The sequence below is a fragment of the Capricornis sumatraensis genome, chromosome 2 (genome assembly GCF_032405125.1).
Source record: "Capricornis sumatraensis isolate serow.1 chromosome 2, serow.2, whole genome shotgun sequence".
Taxonomy (NCBI): domain Eukaryota; kingdom Metazoa; phylum Chordata; class Mammalia; order Artiodactyla; family Bovidae; genus Capricornis; species Capricornis sumatraensis.
In genome coordinates, this window is record NC_091070.1 from 110,362,121 (window position 1) to 110,386,904 (window position 24,784).

At 42.9% G+C, this 24,784-nt stretch overlaps 1 protein-coding gene and 1 pseudogene across 2 annotated transcripts; one reads left to right on the forward strand and one right to left on the reverse strand.

Moving 5' to 3' along the window:
* The first annotated feature begins 3,751 nt into the window (after positions 1-3,751).
* On the forward strand, positions 3,752-6,118 carry LOC138097598 (nucleolin-like; annotated as a pseudogene).
* Positions 6,119-7,583: 1,465 nt separating this feature from the next.
* Positions 7,584-24,348, reverse strand: SLAMF7 (SLAM family member 7). 2 transcript variants are annotated; one of them, XM_068965737.1, is made up of 7 exons: positions 24,298-24,348; positions 15,765-16,097; positions 15,375-15,647; positions 15,045-15,161; positions 14,054-14,157; positions 8,461-8,523; positions 7,584-7,672 (listed from the first exon to the last, which is right to left on the reverse strand). In XM_068965737.1, the coding sequence occupies exons 1-7, from the start codon at positions 24,344-24,346 to the stop codon at positions 7,643-7,645; spliced, it is 969 nt and encodes a 322-aa protein (XP_068821838.1). In that variant the 5' UTR covers positions 24,347-24,348; the 3' UTR covers positions 7,584-7,642. The 2 variants fall into 2 exon arrangements, with proteins under 2 accessions (XP_068821838.1, XP_068821837.1); XM_068965736.1 differs by having other exon boundaries at positions 8,461-8,526; positions 14,054-14,163.
* Between the last annotated feature and the right edge of the window lie 436 nt (positions 24,349-24,784).

Here is a 24,784-nt window from a genome sequence, read left to right on the forward strand (position 1 = left end):
GATATCTAGTCCATTTTGAGTTTATTTTTGTGTATGGTGTTAGAAAGTGTTCTAGTTTCATTCTTTTACAAGTGGTTTACCAGTTTTCCTAGCACCACTTGTTAAAGAGATTGTCTTTTATCCATTGTATGCTCTTGCCTCCTTTGTCAAAGATAAGGTGTCCATAGGTGCGTGGATTTATCTTTGGGCTTTCTATTTTGTTCCATTGATCTATGTTTCTGTCTTTGTGCCAGTACCATACTGTCTTGATGACTGTGGCTTTGTAGTATAGCCTGAAGTCAGGCAGGTTGATTCCTCCAGTTCCATTCTTCTTTCTCAAGATTGCTTTGGCTATTTGAGGTTTTTTATAATCCTATATGATTGTGAAATTATTTGAAAGAACCATCTTTTAATTTCATTGATTTTTTTCTATTGTATTTTAGTCTATATTTTATTTATTTCTGCTCTGATATTTATGATTTCTTTTCCTTCTATTAACTTTGGGTTTTTTTTTTGTTGTTGTTGTTCCTCTCTCTAGTTTATAATCCTTAATTCCTAATGTAAACATTCATGTATCTTTCCCTTGTGGTCAGACTCTTAGGTGTTTTCCAAAACTTCACCATCACACATGGCAAAATAACACGTTTCTGTAGGTAAGCCTTACATTCCTTTTTGAGATGAGATAACTCTCAATCCAACTTCTTCAAGAAGCATTGTTTTCAAGTTCTTTTAACATTTGGTAGGGAGAGAGATTAATTCCCATTTCCTCCCTCTCTTCCTGCCCCTTTTTGCTGTAAGTCAGTGTTCCAGTGGTCCAAGATGGAGCTGCTTCAGCCCAGGGTGTCAAGTGAGCAAAGTGAAACTCAGATAACTTGTGTCTCTCCAAATGTTTCCCTTGATCAAAAATGCAGTGTATCTGGTCAGCCAATCCCCAAAGGCCAAGCCAACTTTGGGTCTTCTCACCCCAAACAAGGTTGATGATGTGGCTCCAGCCAATCAGATATTTTCTGTTTCCTTGTTCTTTATTCTTTATCCTGTAAAAAGTGTCCTGTCTCTTGCCCAATTTGCAGTTCTCCAAATGGAGACTGTACACTTCATGAAGTGTTTGTTTGTATCACCTAAGCTATTCATGTTTTAATGCCAGTAAATGGGTCTAGAATATGCCACCCTAGAATGTGCCACTTTGGCAGGTGAATTATTTTGCACTGAAGTCAACTAAGTTCCAGTCATCCAGGAAAAACTTTTTATCACTCCTTAAAATTGCCTAAAGTAATTTAGAAATGTGGTCTGTACCAGAAAGAGGGTTATTACCAAAGACGACATGTATCTGTACAGCAGGCAAATATCTGCTAACCAAATATTTGCTCTTCTCATCTTCCTGTGAGCTGTCTTCTACCCCTATGAAGTCCTAGCTCCCCATTTCTTTTATTAGCTTAGGATGGTATATAAGCCTTAATTGCCTGACTGCCTTTGAGTCTCATATTCCTATGGGTCTCCCATACATATAAAATTAAATTTGTTTCTGTCTTGTAACTGTGTCTTCCATTGATCTAATTATTCCAGCCAATAAACCTAGAAGATAAAAAGAGGAATTTTTTTCTCTCCTACAATAGACATCTCTCTTTTAAAGGCTGAGTATTCACTTTAATGCTTCTGTTATCTTATCCTGAGTTGACTTTTGGGAAGTTAACCATTTTTTTAAAAAAGTACTATTGTCTTTGCTAAGCATCAGTACCATATATGAATCTGACTACAGACCAAGAGCTTGTTTCATATAATCCCCACCACTGGAAGCCCTGTAAGGGTTTTAGAGATAAGAAACTGCTAGTAAGTGTTCTCAACCCCAAGCCTGCCTGTCTCCAAAGCTATATCCTTTCCTCCATCTAAAGTTGGGAAGAGGGAGATTCACCCTTCTTAAGCTTTGAGCCACATCTTCCTCTGCAGTGGCTAATAGATGGTGGAGAGGGCTTTGCTTTTGTTCTAGCCTTGGTTGCACTCTGAAGTGTGGAACTTTAGCAGGTCTCCTAGTTTGTCTTGGTTTCAGTTTCAGCATCTGCAAACTGAACATACATACCCCAGAATAGCTTGCCTCATAGGCGTCATATGAGGAGCCAATGGGACAAAATTTATGTGAAAGTCACTGGCCCCTAGTGAGGGATTGTTGGGTGGGAAAGTGTGGCAAGAGAGGGGAGTCTAAGAAGACTCACTTGTTGAGAGGGTTAGGTGGGTGTAAAATGCTAGTGGAATCTCAATGACACATTTTCTCCAGTGGAGTCAGGCAAACACCCTGAAGGTTATCATCTCAGTCTAGGGAATACTGTAAAGTAATATTTTTTTCCAGTTAGAATAATGGGGGAGTCATACTCTTGCCTAAAGACCCACCTGACTTTGGACTGAAGGAGAGAGAACAGCGCAGCTCAGAGAATAAAGCATCAAAATTTTAACTAAAGACAGAATCCGAGCAGATTATTTTAAGCTGAAAATTAGTCATCAGTTAAGGAGGTTAGCCATCAGTTAGGTCTATTAAACTGTAACTTGTCTTCTGATCAAACTTGCTTTAATTGTCTTTACAAAAACTTCCGTGTCCTTCAAGCATCATGTAGCCTAAATAAAATGTTTGCCCTAATTGTTTTTTAGGAACTTGGAGTCATCTGTTCAGTTGGAGATTGAGCCAGTTAAGACTGATTAAGATCTCTGGTTCTCCAACTGGGCATGCATGAGTGTCCTCTTGGTGACATGTTAACATTAGCGGGTTCAAAAGTCCACCCTTGGAACATGCTCATGCAGCCGTTTTCAGAACATGCATCCAATGAAGAAGCCTGTAGCTTAGTTGCAGTGCACAATGATTATTATCTCACTTTTTTTCTTATTTCTAATTACCTTTCCCCACATACCTCATGCCTCAGGCCACCTGCTTTGTTACCTGAGCCCTTCACCTTTGGAGAAGTAGATTTGAGATTTGTTCTCCTGTCTCCTCACTTGGCTGTCTTATGAATAAACCTTTCCTCTACTTCAAACTTTGGTGACTCAGGAACAACACTGATGCCTAAAATAATTTAAGATAAGAGGCCTATCCAGGAAGGTTCCGCACCCCCAATCTTTCTGAGAATTAGAAAAAAACCTCTTCCTCAAGACTTGCTGATTTTATCTTTAAAAAGTAACTATATAGAGGAGCATGGCCCCCCACGTGGGGTGCGCCTTGTGGGCGGCCTGCGGAGGGACCCGGCCCTGGGGCGGAGGGACCCGGCCCTGGGGCGGAGGGACCCGGCCCTGGGGCGGAGGGACCCGGCCCTGGGGCGGAGGGACCCGGCCCTGGGGCGGAGGGACCCGGCCCTGGGGCGGAGGGACCCGGCCCTGGGGCGGAGGGACCCGGCCCTGGGGCGGAGGGCGGCGGTGCACCTCGTCTCGGGTCCAGCCGGGTGGGCGGACGGGAGGGGGGCGCCTGAAGGCGGCCCTGCCGCATACTTTCTGCGCGGGGCTGCGCGCCCTGGCTGCCTGAGACTTCTCCCACGCGGACCTTCCAGGGCTGAAAGGAGCGGGGTTGGTAACCTGGGAAAGGCAGTCTTAATAGAAGACTACGGGTTGAGACGTGGTTTGTTTTTTTTTTTTTTTTTTCTTCTAAAGCTGCCTTATTTTAAATTCAGACGAGGGTGGTGGGATTTGGTGCCACAATTTACCTCAAAGGCTTTTCCGAGGTGGTTTTCCTCACGTGAAGGGCCTTGAATTGTCGGCAGTTACAGTGGTCCAGTTGTAGTCCTCATTGAGAAACGGTATGGTGAAGCGAGGTTCAATTCTGGCTGGAGGTGTAATTTTTAAAACGTGTGTGCTCAAAGAATGTAGCAAGAAGAGAGTAGCCTTTTTATCCAAAGCAAAGGCTGGTAAAAATCAAGGTGACTCCAAGAAAATGGCTTCTCCTCTGAAAGAGGTAGAAGAAGACAGTGAAGATGAGGAAATGTCAGAAGATGAAGACGATGAGAGCAGTGGAGAAGAGGTTGTTATCCCTCAGAAAAAAGGCAAGAAGGCTACCACAACTCCCCCAAAGAAGATGATGCTTTCCCCAACAAAAAAGGTTGCAGTTGCCACACCGGCAAAGAAAGCAGTTGTCACCTCTGCAAAACAGGCAGCAGCTACACCAGCCAAGAAGACAGTTACACCTGCTAAAGCAGTGGTAACACCTGACAAAAAGGGAGCCACCCCAGGCAAAGCATTGGTAGCACCTCTGGTAAGAAGGGAGCAGCCGCCCCAGGCAAGGGAGCAAAGAACGGCAAGAATGCAAAGAACGGCAAGAATGCCAAGAAGGAAGACAGTGATGAAGATGATGACAGTGAAGAGCAAGACGACGATGATGAAGAGGAGGATGAGTCAGCCGTGAGGAAGTCAGCTGCTGCTTTTGGTGCTGCTCCTGCCACAGATGATGAGGAGGACGAGGATGAAGATGATGATGAGGAGGAGGAAGAGGAGGAGGAAGACGAAGATGACTCTGAAGAAGAACCTATGGAGATTGTATCAGCCAAAGGAAAGAAAGCTCCAGTAAAAGCTGTTCCTGTGAAGGCCAAGTGCGCTGCTGAAGATGAAGATGAAGAGGATGACGATGATGAAGAGGAGGAGAAGGATGAGGAGGAAGAAGAGGAGGAGGAGGAAGAAGAGGAAGAAGAGCCTGTCAAAGAAGCACCTGGAAAAGGAAAGAAGAAACAAAAAGCAGCTCCTGAAGCCAAGAAACAAAAAGTGGAAGGCACAGAACCAACTGCATCTTTCAATCTCTTTGTTGGAAACCTGAACTTCAATAAATCTGCTCCTGAGTTGAAAATGGGTATCAGTGGCCTTTTTGTTAAAAATGATCTTGCTGTTGTCGATATCAGAATTGGTGTGTCTAGGAAGTTTGGCTAAGTGGATTTTGAATCTGCCGAAGACCTGGAAAAAACCTTGGAACTCATTGGTTTAAAAGTCTTTGGCAATGAAATTAAACTAGAAAAACCAAAGGGAAAAGACAGTAAGAAAGATCGAGATGCAAGAACGCTTTTGGCTAAAAATCTGCCTTACAAAGTTACTCAGGATGAATTAAAAGAAGTATTTGAAGATGCTGTGGAGATCAGATTAGTCAGCAAGGATGGAAAGAGTAAAGGGATTGCTTATATTGAATTTAAGACAGAAGGTGATGCAGAAAAAACCTTGGAAGAAAAGCAGGGGACAGAGATAGATGGGTGATCCAGGCGGACTCATGTTGATGTATGGCAAAACCAATACAATATTGTAAAGTAATTAGCCTCCAATTAAAATAAATAAATTTATATTAAAATAAAATAGAACATAGGAAAAAAAAAAAAACCAGAAAGGTCAAAGTCAAGACCATAGAGATGGAAAGAATAGCACTTGGAGTGGTGAATCAAAACCCCTGGTTTTAAGCAACCTCTCCTATAGTGCAATGGAAGACACTCTTCAGGAAGTATTTGAGAAGGCAACTCATATCAAAGTGCCCCAGAACCAAAATGGCAAAGCTAAAGGGTATGCATTTATAGAATTTGCTTCATTTGAAGATGCTAAAGAAGCTTTAAATTCATGTAATAAAAGGGAAATTGAGGGCAGAGCCATCAGACTGGACTTGCAAGGACCCAGGGGATCACCTAATGCAAGAAGACAGCCATCTAGAACTCTGTTCGTCAAAGGTCTCTCTGAGGATAAAAACAGAAGAGACATTCAAGGGATTGTTTGATGGCTCTATTCAAGCAAGGATAGTCACTGACCGGGAGACTGGATCCTCCAAAGGGTTTGGTTTTGTAGACTTCAATAGCAAGGAAGATGCCAATGCTGCCAAAGAGGCCATGGAAGATGGTGAAATCGATGGGAACAAAGTCACTTTGGACTGGGCCAAACCTAAGGGTGAAGGTGGCTTTGGTGGCCGAGAAGGAGTCAGATGTGGCTTTGGAGGCTTAGCTGGTGGCAGAGGTGGCCGAGATGGATTTGGTGGCAGAGGCTGGGGAGGCTTTGGAGGGCGAGGAGGCTTCCAAGGAGGCAGAGGAGGAGGAGGAGACCACAGCCACAAGGAAAGAAGACGAGTTTGAATAGTTTCTTCTATCCCTGTCTCTCCTTCTTCCATTGGAAAGAAAGGACTGGGGTTTTTACTGTGTTACCTGATCAATGACAGAGCCTTCTGAGGACATTCCAAGACAGTATACAGCCCTGTGGTCTGCTTGGAAGTCCGTATAGATAACATTTCAAGGGAGATAACCCTGTTGATATTAACTGGATATTCGTATAAACTTTTTAAAGAGATGAGTGATAGAGCTAACCCTTATCTGTAAGTTTTGAATTTATATTGTTTCTTCCCATGTACAAAACCATTTTTTTCCTATGGAGTTTTGTGTGTGTGTGTATTGGGGGTGTAAAGGAAAGCAGAACGTTTTATCATGATTTTTGCTTCAGCAATTTTGGGACAAATTAAAAATCCTAGAACTCTGAAAAAAGAAAGTAATTATAGTAATAAATACAATCACTTACAATATTTACCATGTGAATATCACTCCACTGGGTGTGGTGTCTCAGAAAGGACCCATCTATGAAGGGGAGCAGAATTTGTCACCTCAAAAATGTATCTCTTTGGCATAAGGATTATTTTGTGCTGATTGTTTTTACAGAAATAGCAAAAGCTCTGAAAATGAATAGACCTTCCTCTTTTGTAAGCGACATTTATTTTTACACTTCCCCAATGCAGAAGTTGTTTTCCCTTAAATAAAGGAGACACTTCACACCCCCAGACCTGGGATCTCAGATCTGTTCCCAACATTTCCATTCAAGTTGTGTATCCAGAAAGACATCCAAAAGCAACCTTCCCTCTCTGCATGTTCCTTGTCTGAGTTTCCAGTCAGCCAAACTGTCTTCTACCTGGCTTCTCTCCTTGTGCACTTTGACTCCCAAGTCTTGTGTATCCACTCTTGACCCTCTGGGTTTCAGAAATCTGTGGTCAGGCCTGCTGCCACTGCCCAGGGAAGTAGTTCCTGAAGGGTCAGTTTCAGGATAGCAGAGAGCATATCTGACCAAAATCAGTGTGTGCTCAGCACAGCACTTGTGAGGTCAGCGTGTCACTGATGAGTCAGTAAATCAATCCCTTCAACTGCTGTCTTCTGCTTCTGCTGCTAAGGTCGGCTGGCCACCCTGAAGTTCTTGCCCTCTTGGCAACCAAGCACGTGGTGTATTCCTCATCTCCAAGCCCTGGAAAGGGAGCTGTTTGAATCTGTGTTAACATTTCAACAGAGATGCTTCTAAGCCCCTTGCTTTGAGTTGGCCAATAAATTCCTAGTCAAATTTCCAGGGATAGATTTAGGGTTTGGGGAGATTTGTCAGCAGTGGATAGGATGTGAGACTTTTTTTTTTTTTTTTTGCCTCACTCCATGGCTTGTGGGATCTTAGTACCATAACCAAGGATTGAACCTGGGCCCTCAGCAGTGAGAGCACAGAGTCCTAACCACTGGACCACATGGGAATTCCCAGATTAGGAACTCTTAACTCTGAAGGAGCATAAGGTATAGTTTATTCTGGAAGGAAGTCAGAGTTCTTCATTCTTTCTTGATGTTTTTGGTCCAGTCAGTGAATTCTTCTGGTCATTTTCTTTGGAGCACATGTCTGTTTAGATGACATTGTTATAGGTAGATGACCTTGGTGTATCTGACTACATGGGCAGGGAGTGGGGTTCTGTTACCTGTTGGGCAGACATAAAGATGCAGAACGCTGTAAGGGAGCAGGGCTCTGGATCCTCCCAAGAGACCCCAGCATCTCAGACACTTCACTGCCGAGGGTACTCAACCCAACCTCCCCACTGTGCTTGCTCGTCTGTTTAATCATTTTGACCTTAGAAAAACTGTCCCTCAAGCGTAACCCACATTTATCTTGAATGCTTAATGGACTGAACTTTCCTTCTAACATTCTATGCAAACCAACCTTTCCTATTACTAAGCACAGTGCTTGCCCCATCCTCAATTTTCTGATCTGGTTTGAAGACAAGAAAGGAAGGTATCCCTGCTTCCACCAAGCGTGATCTCTGTAGGAATAAGATTTACAAACTTACTGTGTTGGTAGTAATTTGACTGTGGGGGGAGGTGCAAACTAGATGTAACATAGCTAGATCTGGGAAAAGAAGAAGAATGTTCTCCTGCCTCCAGTTTACAAGTGACTCAAAATAAGCTGGAGTTGTCTCCCCAGCCATCCCTTTCTCCCGGCACAGGCTAAGCTGTGGACCTTTTCCCATGCCCTCAGGCAGGATCCTGCTGATTTTCCCTATCACTCCTACCTGGAAACTCTCTCCTACTCTATTTGTTCCACTTTATCCCCACTTCAACTCCTAAACTTAGGCAACGGGAACGGGATACACTGGGTGCCTTTTAGTACCAGGGAAAATGAGATCCCTGGGGCCCAAGAAATTTTAGGTAATCTTGAATAAGAAAAGAGGATGAGACACCTAAGATGAAACTCAGCCCTAAGGGTTCTTACCTTTGGGGGTATGTGCACAGTGGTATAGACGGTATTTGCTGGGTTTTCCTCTGGAATAACGCTCTGCTGGAAAACAAAGAACAAACAAAAGAAATCATCACCTACACCCTGGGTCCTTGGAAGAAAAGTTATGACCAACCTAGACAGCATATTAAAAATCAGAAACATTACTTTGCCAACAGAGATCTGTCTAGTCAAAGCTATGGTTTTACCAGTAGTCATGTATGGATGTGAGAGTTGGACTGTGAAGAAGGCTGAGTGCCGAAGAATTGATGCTTTTGAACTGTGGTGTTGGAGAAGACTCTTGAGAGTCCCTTGGACTGCAAGGAGATCCAACCAGTCCATCCTAAAGGAAATCAGTCCTGAATATTCATTGGAAGGACTGATGCTGAGGCTGAAACTCCAATATTTTGGCCACCTGATATGAAGAGCTGACTCATTGGAAAAAACCCTGATGCTGGGAAAGATTGAAGGCAGTGCCGGGAGCCAGCATGAGGAACTCTGCCTGTGGCAAAGGTCATGAGGAAGGAGGCTTGGCATACGCAAAGGCGGGATCGAGCCTCAGGAGACCCCCTGTTCCTGAGCATCTACCCCCAAAACCAGAGTCTGCCTACATTACAGTTTTATGCTCTCATCTACACCTCTGACTTTACGGGGGGCTGTCCCCCACCACCTCTCTCTCTAATGGAGTTAACTTAGGACTCCAGATAATAAATCTCCTGGGCGTGACAAGGGTGTCTCAGGTCAAATCTCTATGCTGGCAGACTAGCTTGTGTGACAGGATTATCCACACTCCTGCCACTACACACATGATTGTTTACTGCCTCTCAACCATAAACAGCACAGAGGGTTTGGAGTATTTTAAAAGTCTTAATTAGCATAGGGCTTTTCTCATTGTTGAGTCATTGATTGCCACCAGGCCTCCATATCCTTAGGCACCTGGGAGTGTGTTAATCGATGTAATTGGAATGTAGAAAAGGAAATATAGTAGTTTTGATGTTAGCAATACTAGACTTTTTGAGTTAATGAATTTTGTTTTATCACTGTACTCCTCTTTCTTTGTTACAAATCACTGGTCCTTGCTATGTAAAAATGTAACTTTATCACTATCTTAAGACTAAGTGGATCTTAAGGGGAAACAAGTTTTCTTAAATTGAAGAAAGTAGGGAAAACTGCTAGACCATTCAGGTATGACCTAAATCAAATCCCTTATATTTATTCAGTGGAAGTGAGGAATAGATTTCAGGGCCTAGATCTTATAGATAGAGTGCCTGATGAACTATGGAATGATGTTCGTGACATTGTACAGAAGACAGGGATCAAGACCATCCCCATGGAAAAGAAATGCAAAAAAGCAAAATGGCTCTCTGAGAAGGCCTTACAAATAGCTGTGAAAAGAAGAGAAGCAAAAAGCAAAGGAGAAAAGGAAAGATATAAGCATCTGAATGCAGAGTTCCAAAGAATATCAAGAAGAGATAAGAAAGCCTTCCTCAGTGATCAATGCAAAGAAATAGAGGGAAAAAATAGAATGGGAAAGACTAGAGAGCTCTTTAAAAAAATTAGAGATTCCAAGGGAACATTTCATGCAAAGATGGGCTCGATAAAGGACAAAGATGGTATGGACCTAAGAGAAGCAGAAGATATTAAGAAGAGGTAGCAAGAATACACAGAAGAACTGTACAAAAAAGATCTTCATGACCCGGATAATCACGATGGTGTGATCACTCACCTAGAGCCAGACATCCTGGAATGTGAAGTCAAGTGGGCCTTAGAAAGCATCACTATGAACAAAGCTAGTGGAGGTGATGGAATTCCAGTGGAGCTATTTCAAATCCTGAAAGATGATGCTGTGAGTGTTGCTCTCAATATGCCAGCAAATTTGGAAAACTCAGCAATGGCCACAGGACTGGAAAAGGTCAGTTTTCATTCTATTCACAAAGAAAGGCAATGCCAAAGAATGCTCAAACTACTGCACAATTCCACTCATCTCACATGCTAGTAAAGTAATGCTCAAAATTCTCCAAGCCAGGCTTCAACAATATGTGAACCGTGAACTTCCTGATGTTCAAGCTGGTTTTAGAAAAGGCAGAGGAACCAGAGATCAAATTGCCAATAGCCACTGGATCATGGAAAAAGCAAGAGAGTTCCAGAAAAACATCTATTTCTGCTTTATTGACTATGCCAAAGCCTTTGACTGTGTGGATCACAATAAACTGTGGAAAATTCTGAGAGAGATGGGAATACCAGACCACCTGATATGCCTCTTGAGAAATCTGTATGCAGGTCAGGAAGCAACAGTTAGAACTGGACATGGAACAACAGACTGGTTCCAAATAGGAAAAGGAGTGTGTCAAGGCTGTATATTGTCACCCTGCTTATTTAACTAATATGCAGAATACATCATGAGAAACGCTGGACTGGAAGAAACACAAGCTGGAATCAAGATTGCTGGGAGAAATATCAATAACCTCAGATATGCACCAGATGACACCACCCTCATGGCAGAAAGTGAAGAGGAACTCAAAAGACTCTTGAAAGTGAAAGAGGAGAGTGAAAAATTTGGCTTAAAGCTCAACATTCAGAAGACTAAGATCATGGCATCTGGTCCCATCACTTCCTGGGAAATAGATGGGGAAACAGTGGAAACAGTGTCAGACTTTATTTTGGGGGGCTCCAAAATCACTGCAGATGGTGACTGCAGCCATGAAATTAAAAGATTCTTACTCCTTGGAAGAAAAGTTATGACCAAACTAGATAGCATATTCAAAAGCAGAGACATTACTTTGCTGACTAAGGTCTGTCTAGTCAAGGCTATGGTTTTCCTGTGGTCATGTATGGATGTGAGAGTTGGACTGTGAAAAAGGCTGAGCGCCAAAGAATTGATGCTTTTGAATTGTGGTGTTGGAGAAGACTCTTAAGAGTCCCTTGGACTGCAAGGAGATCCAACCAGTCCATTCCAAAGGAGATCAGCCCTGGGATTTCTTTGGAAGGAATGATGCTAAAGCTGAAACTCCAGTACTTTGGCCACCTCATGCAAAGAGTTGACTCATTGGAAAAGACTTTGATGCTGGGAGGGATTGGGGGCAGGAGGAGAAGGGGACGACAGAGGATGAGATGGCTGGATGGCATCACTGACTCGATGGACGTTAGTCTGAGTGAACTCCGGGAGTTGGTGATGGACAGGGAGGCCTGGCATGCTGCAATTCATGGAGTCACAAAGAGTCGGACATGACTGAGCAACTGAACTGAACTGAACTGAACTGAACCTTTATCAATAGAAAGTAAGGTGGGACAATAAAATGTTGATCGGCCTCCAGGCCAGAAGATATTGTGAACAAATGTAAGACCTTCGTAAGAACAAAGATATGCTGATAAGGGTTGGAGCAGCTGACCCTGCGTGACTCTGTTTCTTACATTTATCTCTATGTATAACTAAAAGTATAAAAGTGGACCTGGAAAATAAATAAACAGGACCAGTTCCTTGAAAGATTGGTTTCCCCCGTGTGGTCTTTTCTTGTTCTCTTCTTTTCTGGTTGAATTCCCATCTGGAGCACGGAGGCTCACCATGTATACTTACCTGCCCTGGTTTCTAAAACCCACGTGAGAGGGAGCCCAAGGCGGGGCACCCTCTGCTATTCAAGCGGGCACTTGTGGCCTATGTAGATGGTGCAAACCTCTTGTCTCGAGGTTTTATTGGTTTTCCACGTAAACCAAGTTATTCAGCCTCTTTTTCTCCACTTATTTTCCTGCTACACTATTTCTTTCTAATTTCCATCCATATCTTTAATTAAGCAATTAATTCCTAGGGCACCGACTCCATCCCCGGTTTGAATTACCCTGGATCCACCAGGGCTGGTCCCTGGCAAGGCAGGAGGAGAAGGGGATGACAGAGGATGAGATGGTTGGATGGCATCACTGACACAATGGACATGAGTTTGAGTAAACTCAGGGAGTTGGTGATGGACAGCGAGGGCTGGAGTGCTGTAGTCCATGGGGTTGCAAAGAGATGTACACGACTGAGCAGCTGAACTGAACTGAACTGAACACGCTGGGTCACATAGACAAGGCTAAAGAGACATCCAGAATCTGGAGAAGGGAAAGCAGAGGTGGGAAGAGATGGTGAGAGGGAAGAGAGGGTCTGGAACAGGAACAGGGAGTGAGAAGTATTCTTGCCCATGATTGCCATTTTAATTATTAACGACTTTTTTCAAGAAGCAACTGCATTATTTTTAAACTGTGTTCTGTTTAAATCACTTAATAAATATGTAAGATAAAGAAGTCCCGTGAGCTATGAATCTCCCAAGTGATTAAAGAATAGTTTGAAATAACTCTGCTAATGTTGCAAACAAACTCAAATCAGAAAGGGATAAAACAATGATGACAACAATAACAAAAGCTCCTTCCAGGGTAGATAAAGATATCCTGGGTCAGTAAAGTTTATTCTTGAACATCGAGGACAGTGCTGTGGTCTCCAGGGAATGTGTCTTGAGCAGGAGAAGAGGAGGATGTTGGGAAAGTGATCAGTTTTGACAAAAGTCAGGCTGAATGGAACACAGAGAGGTCTCTCCTGTGAGGAAGGAAGGAGCTCTCAGGACATCAACAACTTGGAAAAGGAAATGTAATGACTCCTCTTGGAAAAGTTGTAGATAAGTGTAAGAAGATGCATCCTGATACAGAGGCATTGACGGATGGAGTGACACGAAGATTTTTGAGGCTCTAAAGTGCTTTAACTTTTTCATTAAGTGGGCCAATGTGGAAAGAGCGCTATGACCCCTAAGAAGCAAGCCCAGCTTTGGCTACAATGATTGCTCCTAGGGGACCTTTTGAAGCTGTCTATCTAGTTCTTGTCTCAAAACTGCATCTCTCTCTCTCTCTTCTATAATCAATTAATCAATTTAGCTCTGCTGGATCTTAGTTGTGGCACACAGGATCTTCATTGCTGGGAGCAAGCTCTCTTAGTTGCAGCATATGAGATCCAGCTCCCTGACCAGGGATTGAACCTGGGCTTTCTGCTTTGGGAGTGTGGAGTCTTAACCACTGCACCACCAGTGAAGTCCCCAACTTGTCTCGTTTTTTGGATTAATTTCAACTTTATCTTGAGATTTTCTTTTCAAAGAGTTTTCTTTGAGTTAGCCTTGTGGTCACTGAAGCTTGATGACCCACACGTGGGAAGTCTTGGGTGTGGAGCATCTGAGCCCTGCTGGTTCCTTGAATTGCCTCAGAGGAAAAAGCATCTCTGAAGCCCATCTTCTGACACCATAACTAAAATATCATGTTAAAATCACATTTCTATCTCCATCGTCCTATACAAAAGGAATCAGGCCTGTTCAGTGGCCATTGTGCCTAGGCCGGGGTTGGGGGGGGGAGAGGGGTGATTCCATGGATCACAGTGTTAGCATTCCTGGCTGGGTCAAAACCAAAGGCCATCAATTCCTGCACAGGAAAGAATACATAAATATGGAAGAGATAAAGTGCATTGGGTTTCAAGGGTTACACATTCTCATTTTTCATGCTGCCCTTGGAAAAAGCTCAACTAAACAAAGGAGGGACTCAGAGGAGAATCAGGCCCCAGAAAAAATGGGAAAGAACTCACATTAAAATTAGAGATTGTATCATACTCGGGCATCTCTTCAGAAATGTGAGGGAAGCGAAGAGTTTCCTGATGAGTGTCCAGTTCCTTCTTCTCTTCAATGATCTCTGAAACTAAGTTGAGAGAGAATCAGAGCTGGTCCTCTTTCCACTAGCCACCCCTATTGGTCCACCATCCCATTTGAATAACCCACTTAGGGTGATTATCAAGCATCCTGATTTTCCTATAACTGAAGGGTTTTCCAGAACATGAGACTTTCAATGCTAAACCCAGGAAAACTCCAAGATGAACTGGTAACCCTCATCACTTTGCTTCCCAAACTCTAAATAGGAAGCAGAGGAGATCATAAATGCTTCCTCAGTGTTTCCAGGAGGGAAAGAAGATCTCAGTGTCTGCAGTTCATTCCTAACCAATGCTTAGGTCCCTCCCTGATACCCTGAGTGGACGGTATCAGTGGGAACCCAAAAAGACAAATCAGCAGCGTTTAGGGACATGGGGTATAGCATGGAGAAAGACAGACAATGCCTTCTCCAAGAGGAATGTATCTAGACTGAGGTGGGGAGGAAAGAGAAATCTCTGGAGTTGATCCAGTGGAGGGAATTGGGATGGGCGGGGGCTCTGACAGGGATGGGCTGACTGGAGTGTGCTGGTCTGTGGCCCTCAGTGTTGGAGGCCATGGCCTCCCAGTCAGGGTAGCAGAGTCAGCTGTGTGGGGCCTGTGTCAGCAGAAGGGCTACACTAGCAAGTCCCTCTGGGGGGAAGGAGAAGGCAGGCACTGGAGAAGGGACTGAGAAGACCTTGGCCTCAGGATAGAAATTAAAGTATTCTCTCCACTCCAGAACCAAGTGCCAGTGGATGGTGCTGTCCTTTAGGACAGACTGTGGCTTCTTCATTTCTGCATCCTTAGTGCCAGGCACGAAGCTTGGCACACAGTCCAACATATGCTTGTTAAATGAATGAGGGAAAAGATTGAGGTAAACAGTACATACTCTACCTTTTTTCCTTTCTCTTCGTATGATCAAAATAATTAACACCAGCATGAGGGAACAGAGCAGGAAGAATGACAACAGGACGTAGAGGATCACATAGGGAGTCTGGCCCCCAGCAGCACCTTTAGAAAGAGAATGGGTGGGGGCACAGGGCAAGGAGAAGAGTCAGCTAGGGAAAATGGCACAGCTTTTGGAGCAATTGCAACCTTCCTCCCAGTCTGATGATTTCCCCAGGGCTTCTAGTTTTCACAAAAGGTTTGTTCACATGGGAACCAGGAGAAGAAGATATAGGTCTTAAGAACAGGGGCTCCTGGAGAAACAGGAGAGACAGTCACCTTCACAGAGATTCTGGGCAAAGATAGGGTTTGAGGAGTTGCTGCTGATGGGGTTACTGGCCATGCAGATGAAGGTCATGTCACTTTTCTCCCACCTCCAGGATATGGGGAGGATGGAGCCCCTGTGGGATTCATTGGTTGCCTGGTCCAGAGACTTCCAGCTGTAAGTTACATCCTCTTCTCCATGTTCCATGGAACATGTGAGATTGGTTACACAGGTGCCATTCTTATTCTCCTGCAGACCTATGACGACTTTGGGCTTTGACAGGTACTCTGTAAGAGAAATAGACAACCGAATAGACATCCAATCTTTGTTTGAACAGCTTCAATATCAGGGAGTTCACCACTTTATGAAGGCAGTCATCCACCTTTGGACCTGATTCTGCTCACCATAGACATGCAGCTCATACTCTTGGGTGAGGGGATCCTGGAGGGTTGAGTTGTGTATCTCCACACGGTAGACACCTGAGTCATTCTTCTTCAGTCTGCTGAGCTTCAGGGAGTAGCCTTCAAGTGGGAAATTCACTCTTTCTGTGTTACGCTTTTGGGTCACAATGATAAGGGCTTTTTTGTCTGCCGTTTTTGGCTGTATGGTGACGAGAGTGGTTGAGTTGAAGACCCATATAATGCTGTCAACTAGATTTACTGAGAGATTCAGAGGGAAAATCACAGACCCACCAATGGCACCTACCAGCTTCTTTGGGATTCCAGAGGCTGCTGGCCCTGCAGAAACAGAGAACCATAAAATAAACCTGAGTCCCTGCCTTTGCCACCAATTACTCCCTTTGGGTCTTGGAAAGGTCCCAAGAAAGCCTTTCAGTCTAACCTAACCAGCCCCAGGAAACCTTTTGGGACCTCCTCACACAAAGACATTGAGGTCAGAACTCGCTGCCTGAAAGGGGTGATGGCAGGTAAATCCACCCCATTTCCAGAGGCCTCTGGTTGAAGAGACCAAGCTCTGAGGTACACCATGAAACCCAGCTCCAGCCTTAACAAGTTCCCATAGAGGGACAAGTAGGTAGGTTACTGTTTAAGCTCCACTTAGGACTTCCAAGATGCTCCTGGGAGAGCCAACTTTGATGCAGATGAGGAAGGTAGCAGCCTATGTGACCTGGGGCAGAGGTTCTCAAGCACAAGCCAGAGCATTGAGAAGAAAGCTATAAGTTCTTAAAGACAATGGTAACATAGAATTTTGAGGATGATTTATTTTCTATTTTTTAAAATTAATTAATTTTTTTATTGAAGGATAATTGCTTTACAGAATTTTGCTGTTTTCTGTCAGACCTCAACATGAATTAGCCATAGGTATACATATATCCCCTCCCTTTTGGAGCTCCCTCCCATCTCACTCCCCATCCCACCCCCTCTAGATTGATACAGAGCCCCTGTTTGAGTTTCCACAGCAAATTCAAATTGGCTATCTATTTTACATATGGTAATATCACCTCACACCAGTCAGAATGGCCATCATCAAATAGTCTACAAACAATAAATGCTGGAGAAGGTGTGGAGAAAAGGGAATGCTCTTGCACTGCTGGGAATGTAAACTGATACAGCCCCTATGGAAGACAGTATGGAGATTCTTTAAAAAACTAGGAATAAAACCACCATATGACCCAGGATTCCCACTCCTAGGCCTATACCTTGAGGAAATCAAAATTGAAAGAGACACTTGTATCCCATTGTTCATTGAAGCACTATTTACAATAGCTAGAACATGGAAGCAACCTAGATGTCCATCAACAGATGAATCGATAAAGAAGTTGTGGTCTATATACACAATGGAATATTTTTCTATTTTATAATAGAATGGAGGGAATTCAAGATCATGCCCAAATGAGGTTCTCATTCACTTGAGTTCCAGTATCCTTTCTTGAGTGAAAAGGAAAAAAATGAGCGACTGGGAGCTCTGGAATATGCCCAGGCTACCTTGTAATGCTTACTCTGGACTATTGGGAATTGTAGTAGGGTTTTAATGTCCACTGTTTCCCCAATTTTTATTTCACTGCAATATTAATTCACCTCAAAAAGCATGACTTTCAAACAACCATCACTGATTTTTTGTCTCCAGGTGAAAAATAGCTAAGAATGGCTGCTGAAAAAGCTTCCAGAAGTGGTCAAGTGAGTATTTCTAGTAAACAAGTATGAGGAATAAGTCACCTTCTACCTATTAAGATCTGAAGGTTGGCCTCTGGATATAGCAGTGAGGGAACTTAGATAAGGACTAGCTGTTTGAAAGCCCCTACTCTGATCTCAGGTAACCCAAACCAATGCTTAGAGAAAGAATTTTTTTTTTCCCCCAGTCTCATTTTACAGACCAGGAACCACAGCCACAATGAGGTTAAGTGACTTACTGAAATACATGGTAAGAGGCAGACACTACCTCAGTAATCATAGGGTTAAGACCTTACACAGCATATTTTACAAATGAGAAAACTCAATAGTAGAAGTTATTCAAGGTTCAGAAATAGTGGAAAAACTAAAACCAGAACCAAAATCTTCTCCTTAAAGATGTTCTCTGTGAAAATAAAAACCCAAAGTTATTTTTCCTTCCTAGTTGGTCATTCTTCCATAAAATATTAAAATTTATATTTTGTGCTGTGTTGGTATAAAAATGAATGTAACACCTGTTAGATTTATTACTACATAGTCATTATTATTGCAATATATTTTTCTTCATGTTTTAAAAAAATATCAAAATGAAAACTAATGTGGGTCCCAGGCACTGTACCTAATTGGGCCTGTGTGATTGACCAAGCATTCAGGTTCTTTTTTGTTTCACAGCTAGATCTCCTGCCATAGTATTTTCTACCACCTCAGTACTCATGTGACTCATAACTCTTCTAGTAAAACACAAATTCCTGCAACTGGCTTATTCAGATATCTAAAATCATGAAAGCCTGAAAGTGAAAGTGTTAGTTGCTCAGTCATGTCTGACTGTTTGCTACCCCATGGACTATAGCCCGCCAGGCTTCTCTGTCCATGGGATTCTCCAGGCAAGAATACTGGAGTGGGTAGCCATTCCCTTCTCCAGGAGATCTTCCCAACATAAGGATCAAACCCAGGTCTCCCATATTGCAGGCAAATTCTTTACCATCTGAGATACCAAAAGAAGTTTTTTATCTAAAATTATAGTTCCTATTAACACTCAACTACCCTGCTGTTGCTGCTGCTAAGTCGCTCAGTCATGTCCGACTCTGTGCGACCCCATAGACGGCAGCCCATCAGGCTCTACCTTCTCTGGGATTCTCCAGGCAAGAACTGGAGTGGGTTGCCATTTCCTTCTCCAATGCATGAAAGTGGAAAGTGAAAGTGAAGTTGCTCAGTCGTGTCCAACTCTTAGCGACCCCATGGACTGCAGCCTACCAGGCTCCTCCATCCATGGGATTCTCCAGGCAAGAGTACTGGAGTGGGGTGCCATTGCCTTCTCCAACTCAACTACCCTAGAAAGTATTATTCCCAAATAACTATATTGCTGTTACTAAGGGTTTATTCTATGTCAAATGTTTTTTTTTTGTAAATATTATACCTGTGACTTAGAGCAATCCTGAAAATTAGTTTTGATCCTTTTATCAGGGATCAGCAACCTTATAGGCCATGGGCCAAATCTGGTCTGCCCCTGTTTTGAAAATAAAGTTTTATTGGAACTCAGCCACATTCTTTCCATAGCCGCAGTCTATGGCTGCTTTTCCACTACAAAGGTTGAATTGGATAGTTGTGATAAAAATCATACTGCCTGCAAAACTTAGAATATTTACTATTTGGCCCTTCATAGCAAAAGTTTGTAAACTGGATTTGATTAAAAAAAAAAACAAAACCTCAAGTAACTTGTCCAAGAACACAAAGCTAGCAGGTGATAATTTGAGGGTTTAACCCAATGTCATTCCATCCCTGGAGCCTGAACTCTTTGCACTACCGCTCAGTTTGAAGGTCCCTTGGCATTTGTTACAGCTCCAGGCCTTTCCATTACTCCCCATCCTCAGTTCCCTCAAGGGTTTAGGTGTCCACTCTGAAGCCCAGGGGCCTCATTGAATCCCAATTTCCCATTCAAGTCCTTTCTTGATCTTCCTTCAGGTGCAAGCAGTTCTATCAATGCCCCAGAGTAAGGGACTCTGTTGCTACCAAATGTTGACCTAGTCCTCTGATTACAGGTCTTGGATCTTGACCAACTTATTTGTTAAATTTATCTCTGCAAGAACTGGTTTCTCTTCCTGGGTGAATGATCTTTAGGAGTTGGTTTTTGCTTTCAAACATTTTCCTCTCTATAATTTATCAGTCAGTGGATATATACTTTGGATCACTCAAGCCTTTGTCAAATCACCTTGTTAAGCAGAATTTTTTTTTTTTAATTGCCTCCTTGCTTCTCTAATACTAAGGGAAAGATGATTTTTCATTGCTTTCTCTTTGGTCATCTCATGAGGTGTCAGAATAGTCCCAGTAAATATTACAGACAAAAATTGCTTTTATTTTGAATTTTTGATTTATCAATGAATGCATTCGTTCTTTTACTTCAATCGCAAGATGGAAGGGGTGAATATTTTGAAGTCAAGTAAAGACTGGCTATGACTTGCCCCTAAGTAGGTGAATTTCCTAGATTAGGGCTCATTTCAGTATATATTTTTTTCACTTGAGATGTTGGGAGGATGTTTAAGTTGGGGAGGTGATAAAACTGTAAGAGTGTGACTTTAGTGGTTTAGCACTCATGCAGCACTTAAGCCAAAAGTAAATAATTGTTCTTTTTACGTCTCTACATATGTAGTTCTATCTCCCAGGGTACATTTTAAGAAATGTGAATATTGTGAAGATATAAAAAATGTCTTCAAATTCAATTGTTCCTTGTTAGAATGAAACTGAAGGGCAATACAGTGCAAATTGCCAGTGGGAACCTAGATGGAGGACATTGTTCTGTCTTTATTGTATCTTCAGGATGAGAAGAAGCATCATAAAGGAGGAAGGTGGTTCCATGCCATTCCCATATGTGAGCTCAGAGGTTAGGGGGCTGGACTGGCAAATCCTAACCAATTTTGCTTCCTCTTCGCAGTTGACTGTTTCTTGATCCAGAAACAAGACACTTCTCTTCTCAGGTGTTAAGACAAAACTAAAGCTTCCCTTTCTTGGATGGCTTCTCCACCTTAAGTGTGTGGCCCTCTGTAGGGTTTTACCACATCTAGGTAGGTCATGCTCTGCTCATTCGGTCATTCCTTCTTTTAACAAGTGTTTGTTTAGCTCCATATTTTGGCCAGATATGTTTAGGAACTGGAGGGTATAAATGGGGAGCAAAATAATCATGATCCTTGCACTCATGGAATTGGAAGAGAGTCATTAAATAAGTAACAACATGTGTTGTGAAACGAGAAGTGACAGATACTTAGGGAACACACAGTGGGGGATGGGGGATGTAACATGTGTGATCAGAAGAGCCTAGAGAAGGGGTGGTTATTTCCATTTATCTACAAGGCCTGGAGGTTTGGGCCCCGTGAGAGTCCCACCTGGATCAGTGCAGTGAATACTGTAACTTTCCTCCTCTGCATCCATTTCATTCCCTCCTCACTTTGTAGCAGCAAAATGGTTTGGATAAGACTGACAGGCACTCAACTCAAGTAGTAGCCTTCCTCTGGCATTAGTTCAGGGGCATCACACATCCCAGGTTGATTGTATCTAGAGAAGCCCAGGATTTTTGCTCCTAGGCAAGCAAAAGTTGATGCTGTGGGATGATATGAAGCCTTGGATGGCCACTCACTTAACCACCAGACAAGCAACCAGGACTCCCCCCTCAGCTGACCCTCCACTTATATCCTAACTCATGCTTTTGTTGGTGCTTTATCCTTTTCTCTGTCCATCAAAATCATATTTAATACTCATAAAGCCTACTTCAAAGCCCTTCCCTGAGAAAGTCTTCAACTCTTTTTCACACTTAACCCCTTGAAATTCCACCATGATTGTCATTTTATTTTCCACTTTAAATTTCCCAAAAGGAGCTATTCCCCTGGCAGTTGACTAGACATACCATTTTGCTGTGAGTTAGGAGATGACTGATCTACAGGCATTAGGTTCCAGATCCCGTGGTGATGGGGTCTGGGATCTCATCCAGGGATGAGTGGAGATGACCTCTCCTGTCAGGCAGCTTGGGGCAGTGTAAAAAAGAACTCTGAGCTAACTGGGTGTCAGGAGACTTGAGTTCCATTCTGGTTTCTCTGTGGCAATAACTCCAGCAATGAATACTTGGTGTAATGAGTACTTTCTTGATCCTCAAAGCAACTCTGTGTGATAGAGGTTAAGCTGCATTTTATAGATAAAGAAACTGGGGCTCCAAGATGCTGAGTCACTTTCCCAAGACCCCAAACTGGAAAGTGGCAGATGTGACAAGAGGAGATAGTTTGTTCCTCGGCCTCCTCTAAAGACCCTCATTCTTTCCACTTCTGCCTCCCACTACTGCTTTGAGTTTCAGTATTCTAAAGACTCATAGGAGAAAAGGCATAACCTTTATTCACCAGAATTTGGGTGAGGATGAAGGGTGAATACAGATGCGAAGGCTGTTATTGAGAAGCACAAAGCAGTCTGAACCATGGTGGGGGGCACAGGGGAAGCAGGCAGTAGTGGTATAAGAGACAGGCTTTGAGAACCCTTCCTATTTTTTTGTTTCATTTCTACAAGAATGGCTAAAAGTGAGATTTCCCCAAACCTCTTTTGGGTGGCTTCTCACAAGGTAAGCTTCTTATAAGATGGTCTGGACCCTAATGCATACACATCAGTCACTGGCTAATGCACAACAAAAGAGTATGTCCAGCCATCTCACAGGGAGATAGCTCCTAGAGTGAGCATTCCCACCTACTTCTGGAAGTGGAGGGAGCTGGGAGAGAAGACCTTTTGCTTTCTGCCATGGCCAAGATATTTTTTGCACCAGGAGAGTCAACCGTAAGATGCTCTTCATAACAAGAAGGGATCACAGCTCCTCCCCTTTGCCACATTACTTTCCTTTGAGTTGTCACCTCCCAAACCTTCCTCCTTGTTTTTCTCATCTTGTCTTTTTCAACACCTCCCCAATACCGTCTCACCCACTTTTTAAAATTTCATTTTATTAACTTTCTCCTCAACACTACTGTATAATAGAATCACCATAAAATTGTGCCCATTTTCCAGATAAGAATACTGAGGCTGCAAGAGTTACTCCTTAGCCCCTCTGAATTTGGCTAGGGTGACTCTTGGTTGGTGCATCCACATTCTGACAATGGAGTTACCTATTCTTCTTGGGCATTTCCAGCACCTACCTTGGCTTCATGTACCTGGAGAGGGAAGGGATCCCTGGGGAAGATTCAGCTCAAGTACACATTTATCAAGCACTTTTCCTCGGAGTACAGTGTTAGCCAGTTAGTTTGCTGTGCTGAAATGAGCACTAGCTTTGGAAACAGTCTCTGCTCTACCTCCTCTTGCCTAAGACATTTGACCTCTCAGAGCCTACATTTTGGGGATAATAATATCTATCTTGTAAACTTGTGAGGAAATTGTATGAAAAATGCCTTGTGTAATAAGAGCTTAATAAATGGTGATTTATTATTATATTGTTTTGCGTTTGATATCTCATTTAAAACATCACAATAATTTGCAAGTTAGGTTTCATTTTCTGTTACGTATTTGTAAGCAAAAAGTTTCAGAGGCCAAGAAACCTATTCACAATAATATAGTTACTATCAAACTCAGGACTCCTTGTCCAGGGCAGCACTCCTTCCATGGTCCTACTTCCTGGAAGCTCTAGAACAATCTTGGATTGTCCTTTCAATCACAGGAGGTATAGCATGCAGGCTGCCACAGTCTCTTGGAGCAGGGCTCACACTTGCAACCCGCTGCCCCAGGTCAGGTTTCAAGTGAGCACCTGGGTTTTGAAAAGTCCTGCTATGTTTCCCCCCATGTCACCATCCCCAAGTTCCACTTTTGATCACCATTTCTGTTTAGGAGTGGTTTTTAAAGTGGGGCTCTATACCAGGACCAGGTGCTTCCTAAAAATGGAAACTTCTAATGAACTCAAGGAGGGCAAGATTCTGTTGATGCTTCAAGAGGTCTGGTGGTGGGGAGGAAAGGATTGGTTTTCTAAGCAGAGACTGATTGCATTGCTTGGGTTAAGAGAGAAAATTCAAATGTTCTCTGTCATTAAAATGATTGTTAAATGCATAATCATTTAAAATACTTTTCTAAATAACATATATTTATATTGACGTAAATATGAAACATGGGCTTCCCTGGTGGCTCAGTGGCAAAGAAACTGCCTGCCAGTGCAGCAGATGCAGGTTAGATCCTTGGGTCAGGAAGATGCCCTGGAGACAGAAATGGCAGCCTGCTCCAGTATTCTTGCCTGGGAAATACCATGGACAGAGGAGCATGGTAGGCTACAGCCCATGTGATCACAAAACAGTTGGACATGACTTAGCGACTAAACAACAATGAACATATAAAACATAGAAATATATGTATAAATGTTATAAATATATTTAAATAAAAATATTTAAAATACATATTTCTAAGTATAGAAATATACACTTGTACCATCTCGCCATCTCATTTTATTTTTAAAATTACTGTCACAATGAGGGAGAGCTGAGGTCTGGAGAAGATGACATTCTTCATCTAATACATGGCAGACCCCAGGTTAAAACACAGGTCTTCCTGATACCCAACACCACTTCTCTCAACCCTTCCTTCCCTGGGACAATCAGAAGAGCAGTCAACCCCCAAAGTCATTCCTTCTCCTGTCTCTCCAATCTCTTTCTGCCCTGGGAGATTCAGATACCACAGGAAACAAAAAGCAATATTACATGAGTGATAGAGCCTGCTGAGTTGAGCCAGAGGTCCAGAGTGGATCCAGGAGCCTGGAGCTACACCCAGGATGGGGCAGACAGTCAGGGAAATAAGAGGATCTGGTTGCACTCACCTGTGAGCTGGCAGAGGAGAAAGATAAAGCATGCTGGGACGCCAAGCATGTTGCTCTCTGAATGTTAGTGACTGAAACAAAACTACTTCCTGTCTGTAGTGCTTATATCTCTTCCCCAGTTGGAAGGTGGGGTCATGGTATAATGAGTCACTTTAGTGACTCTTTCTCCACTATATTCACAAGGAATGACTAAATCACTAATGATTAAAGCTATATGGTCAGCTCTTTTTGCTATAACATAGGACCTCTCAGAGATTTAGAAGAGAGAACATGGAAGGAAATAGAACGTTATATGGAGAATGAGAGAGTTGCACTGAAGATAATAATAATATCTCTTAAGCTTTTCAGAGTACCAGGAGTACCTGAATTCTTTTATGTATTTCTCATAACAATCTTGTGAGTAAAATACTTCCATAATCCCTAGTTTTACAGATGAGAAAATGAAGGCTTACAGTATATTACAGCAAAATCAAGTAGTTCTTTAATC

What these genes read in the sequence shown, in the direction of transcription:
- SLAMF7 (XM_068965736.1), bottom strand. Translation starts at nt 24,346, where the DNA reads ATGCTTGGCGTCCCAGCATGCTTTATCTTTCTCCTCTGCCAGCTCACA. An exon ending in TGCCCAGAATCTCTGTGAAG is followed by an intron (nt 15,162 to 15,374) that starts GTGACTGTCTCT and finishes CTCTTTCTAAAG; the next exon opens with GTGCTGCTGGGGGCCAGACT. An exon ending in ATACAATCTCTAATTTTAAT is followed by an intron (nt 8,527 to 14,053) that starts GTGAGTTCTTTC and finishes TTTGTTTTCCAG; the next exon opens with CAGAGCGTTATTCCAGAGGA.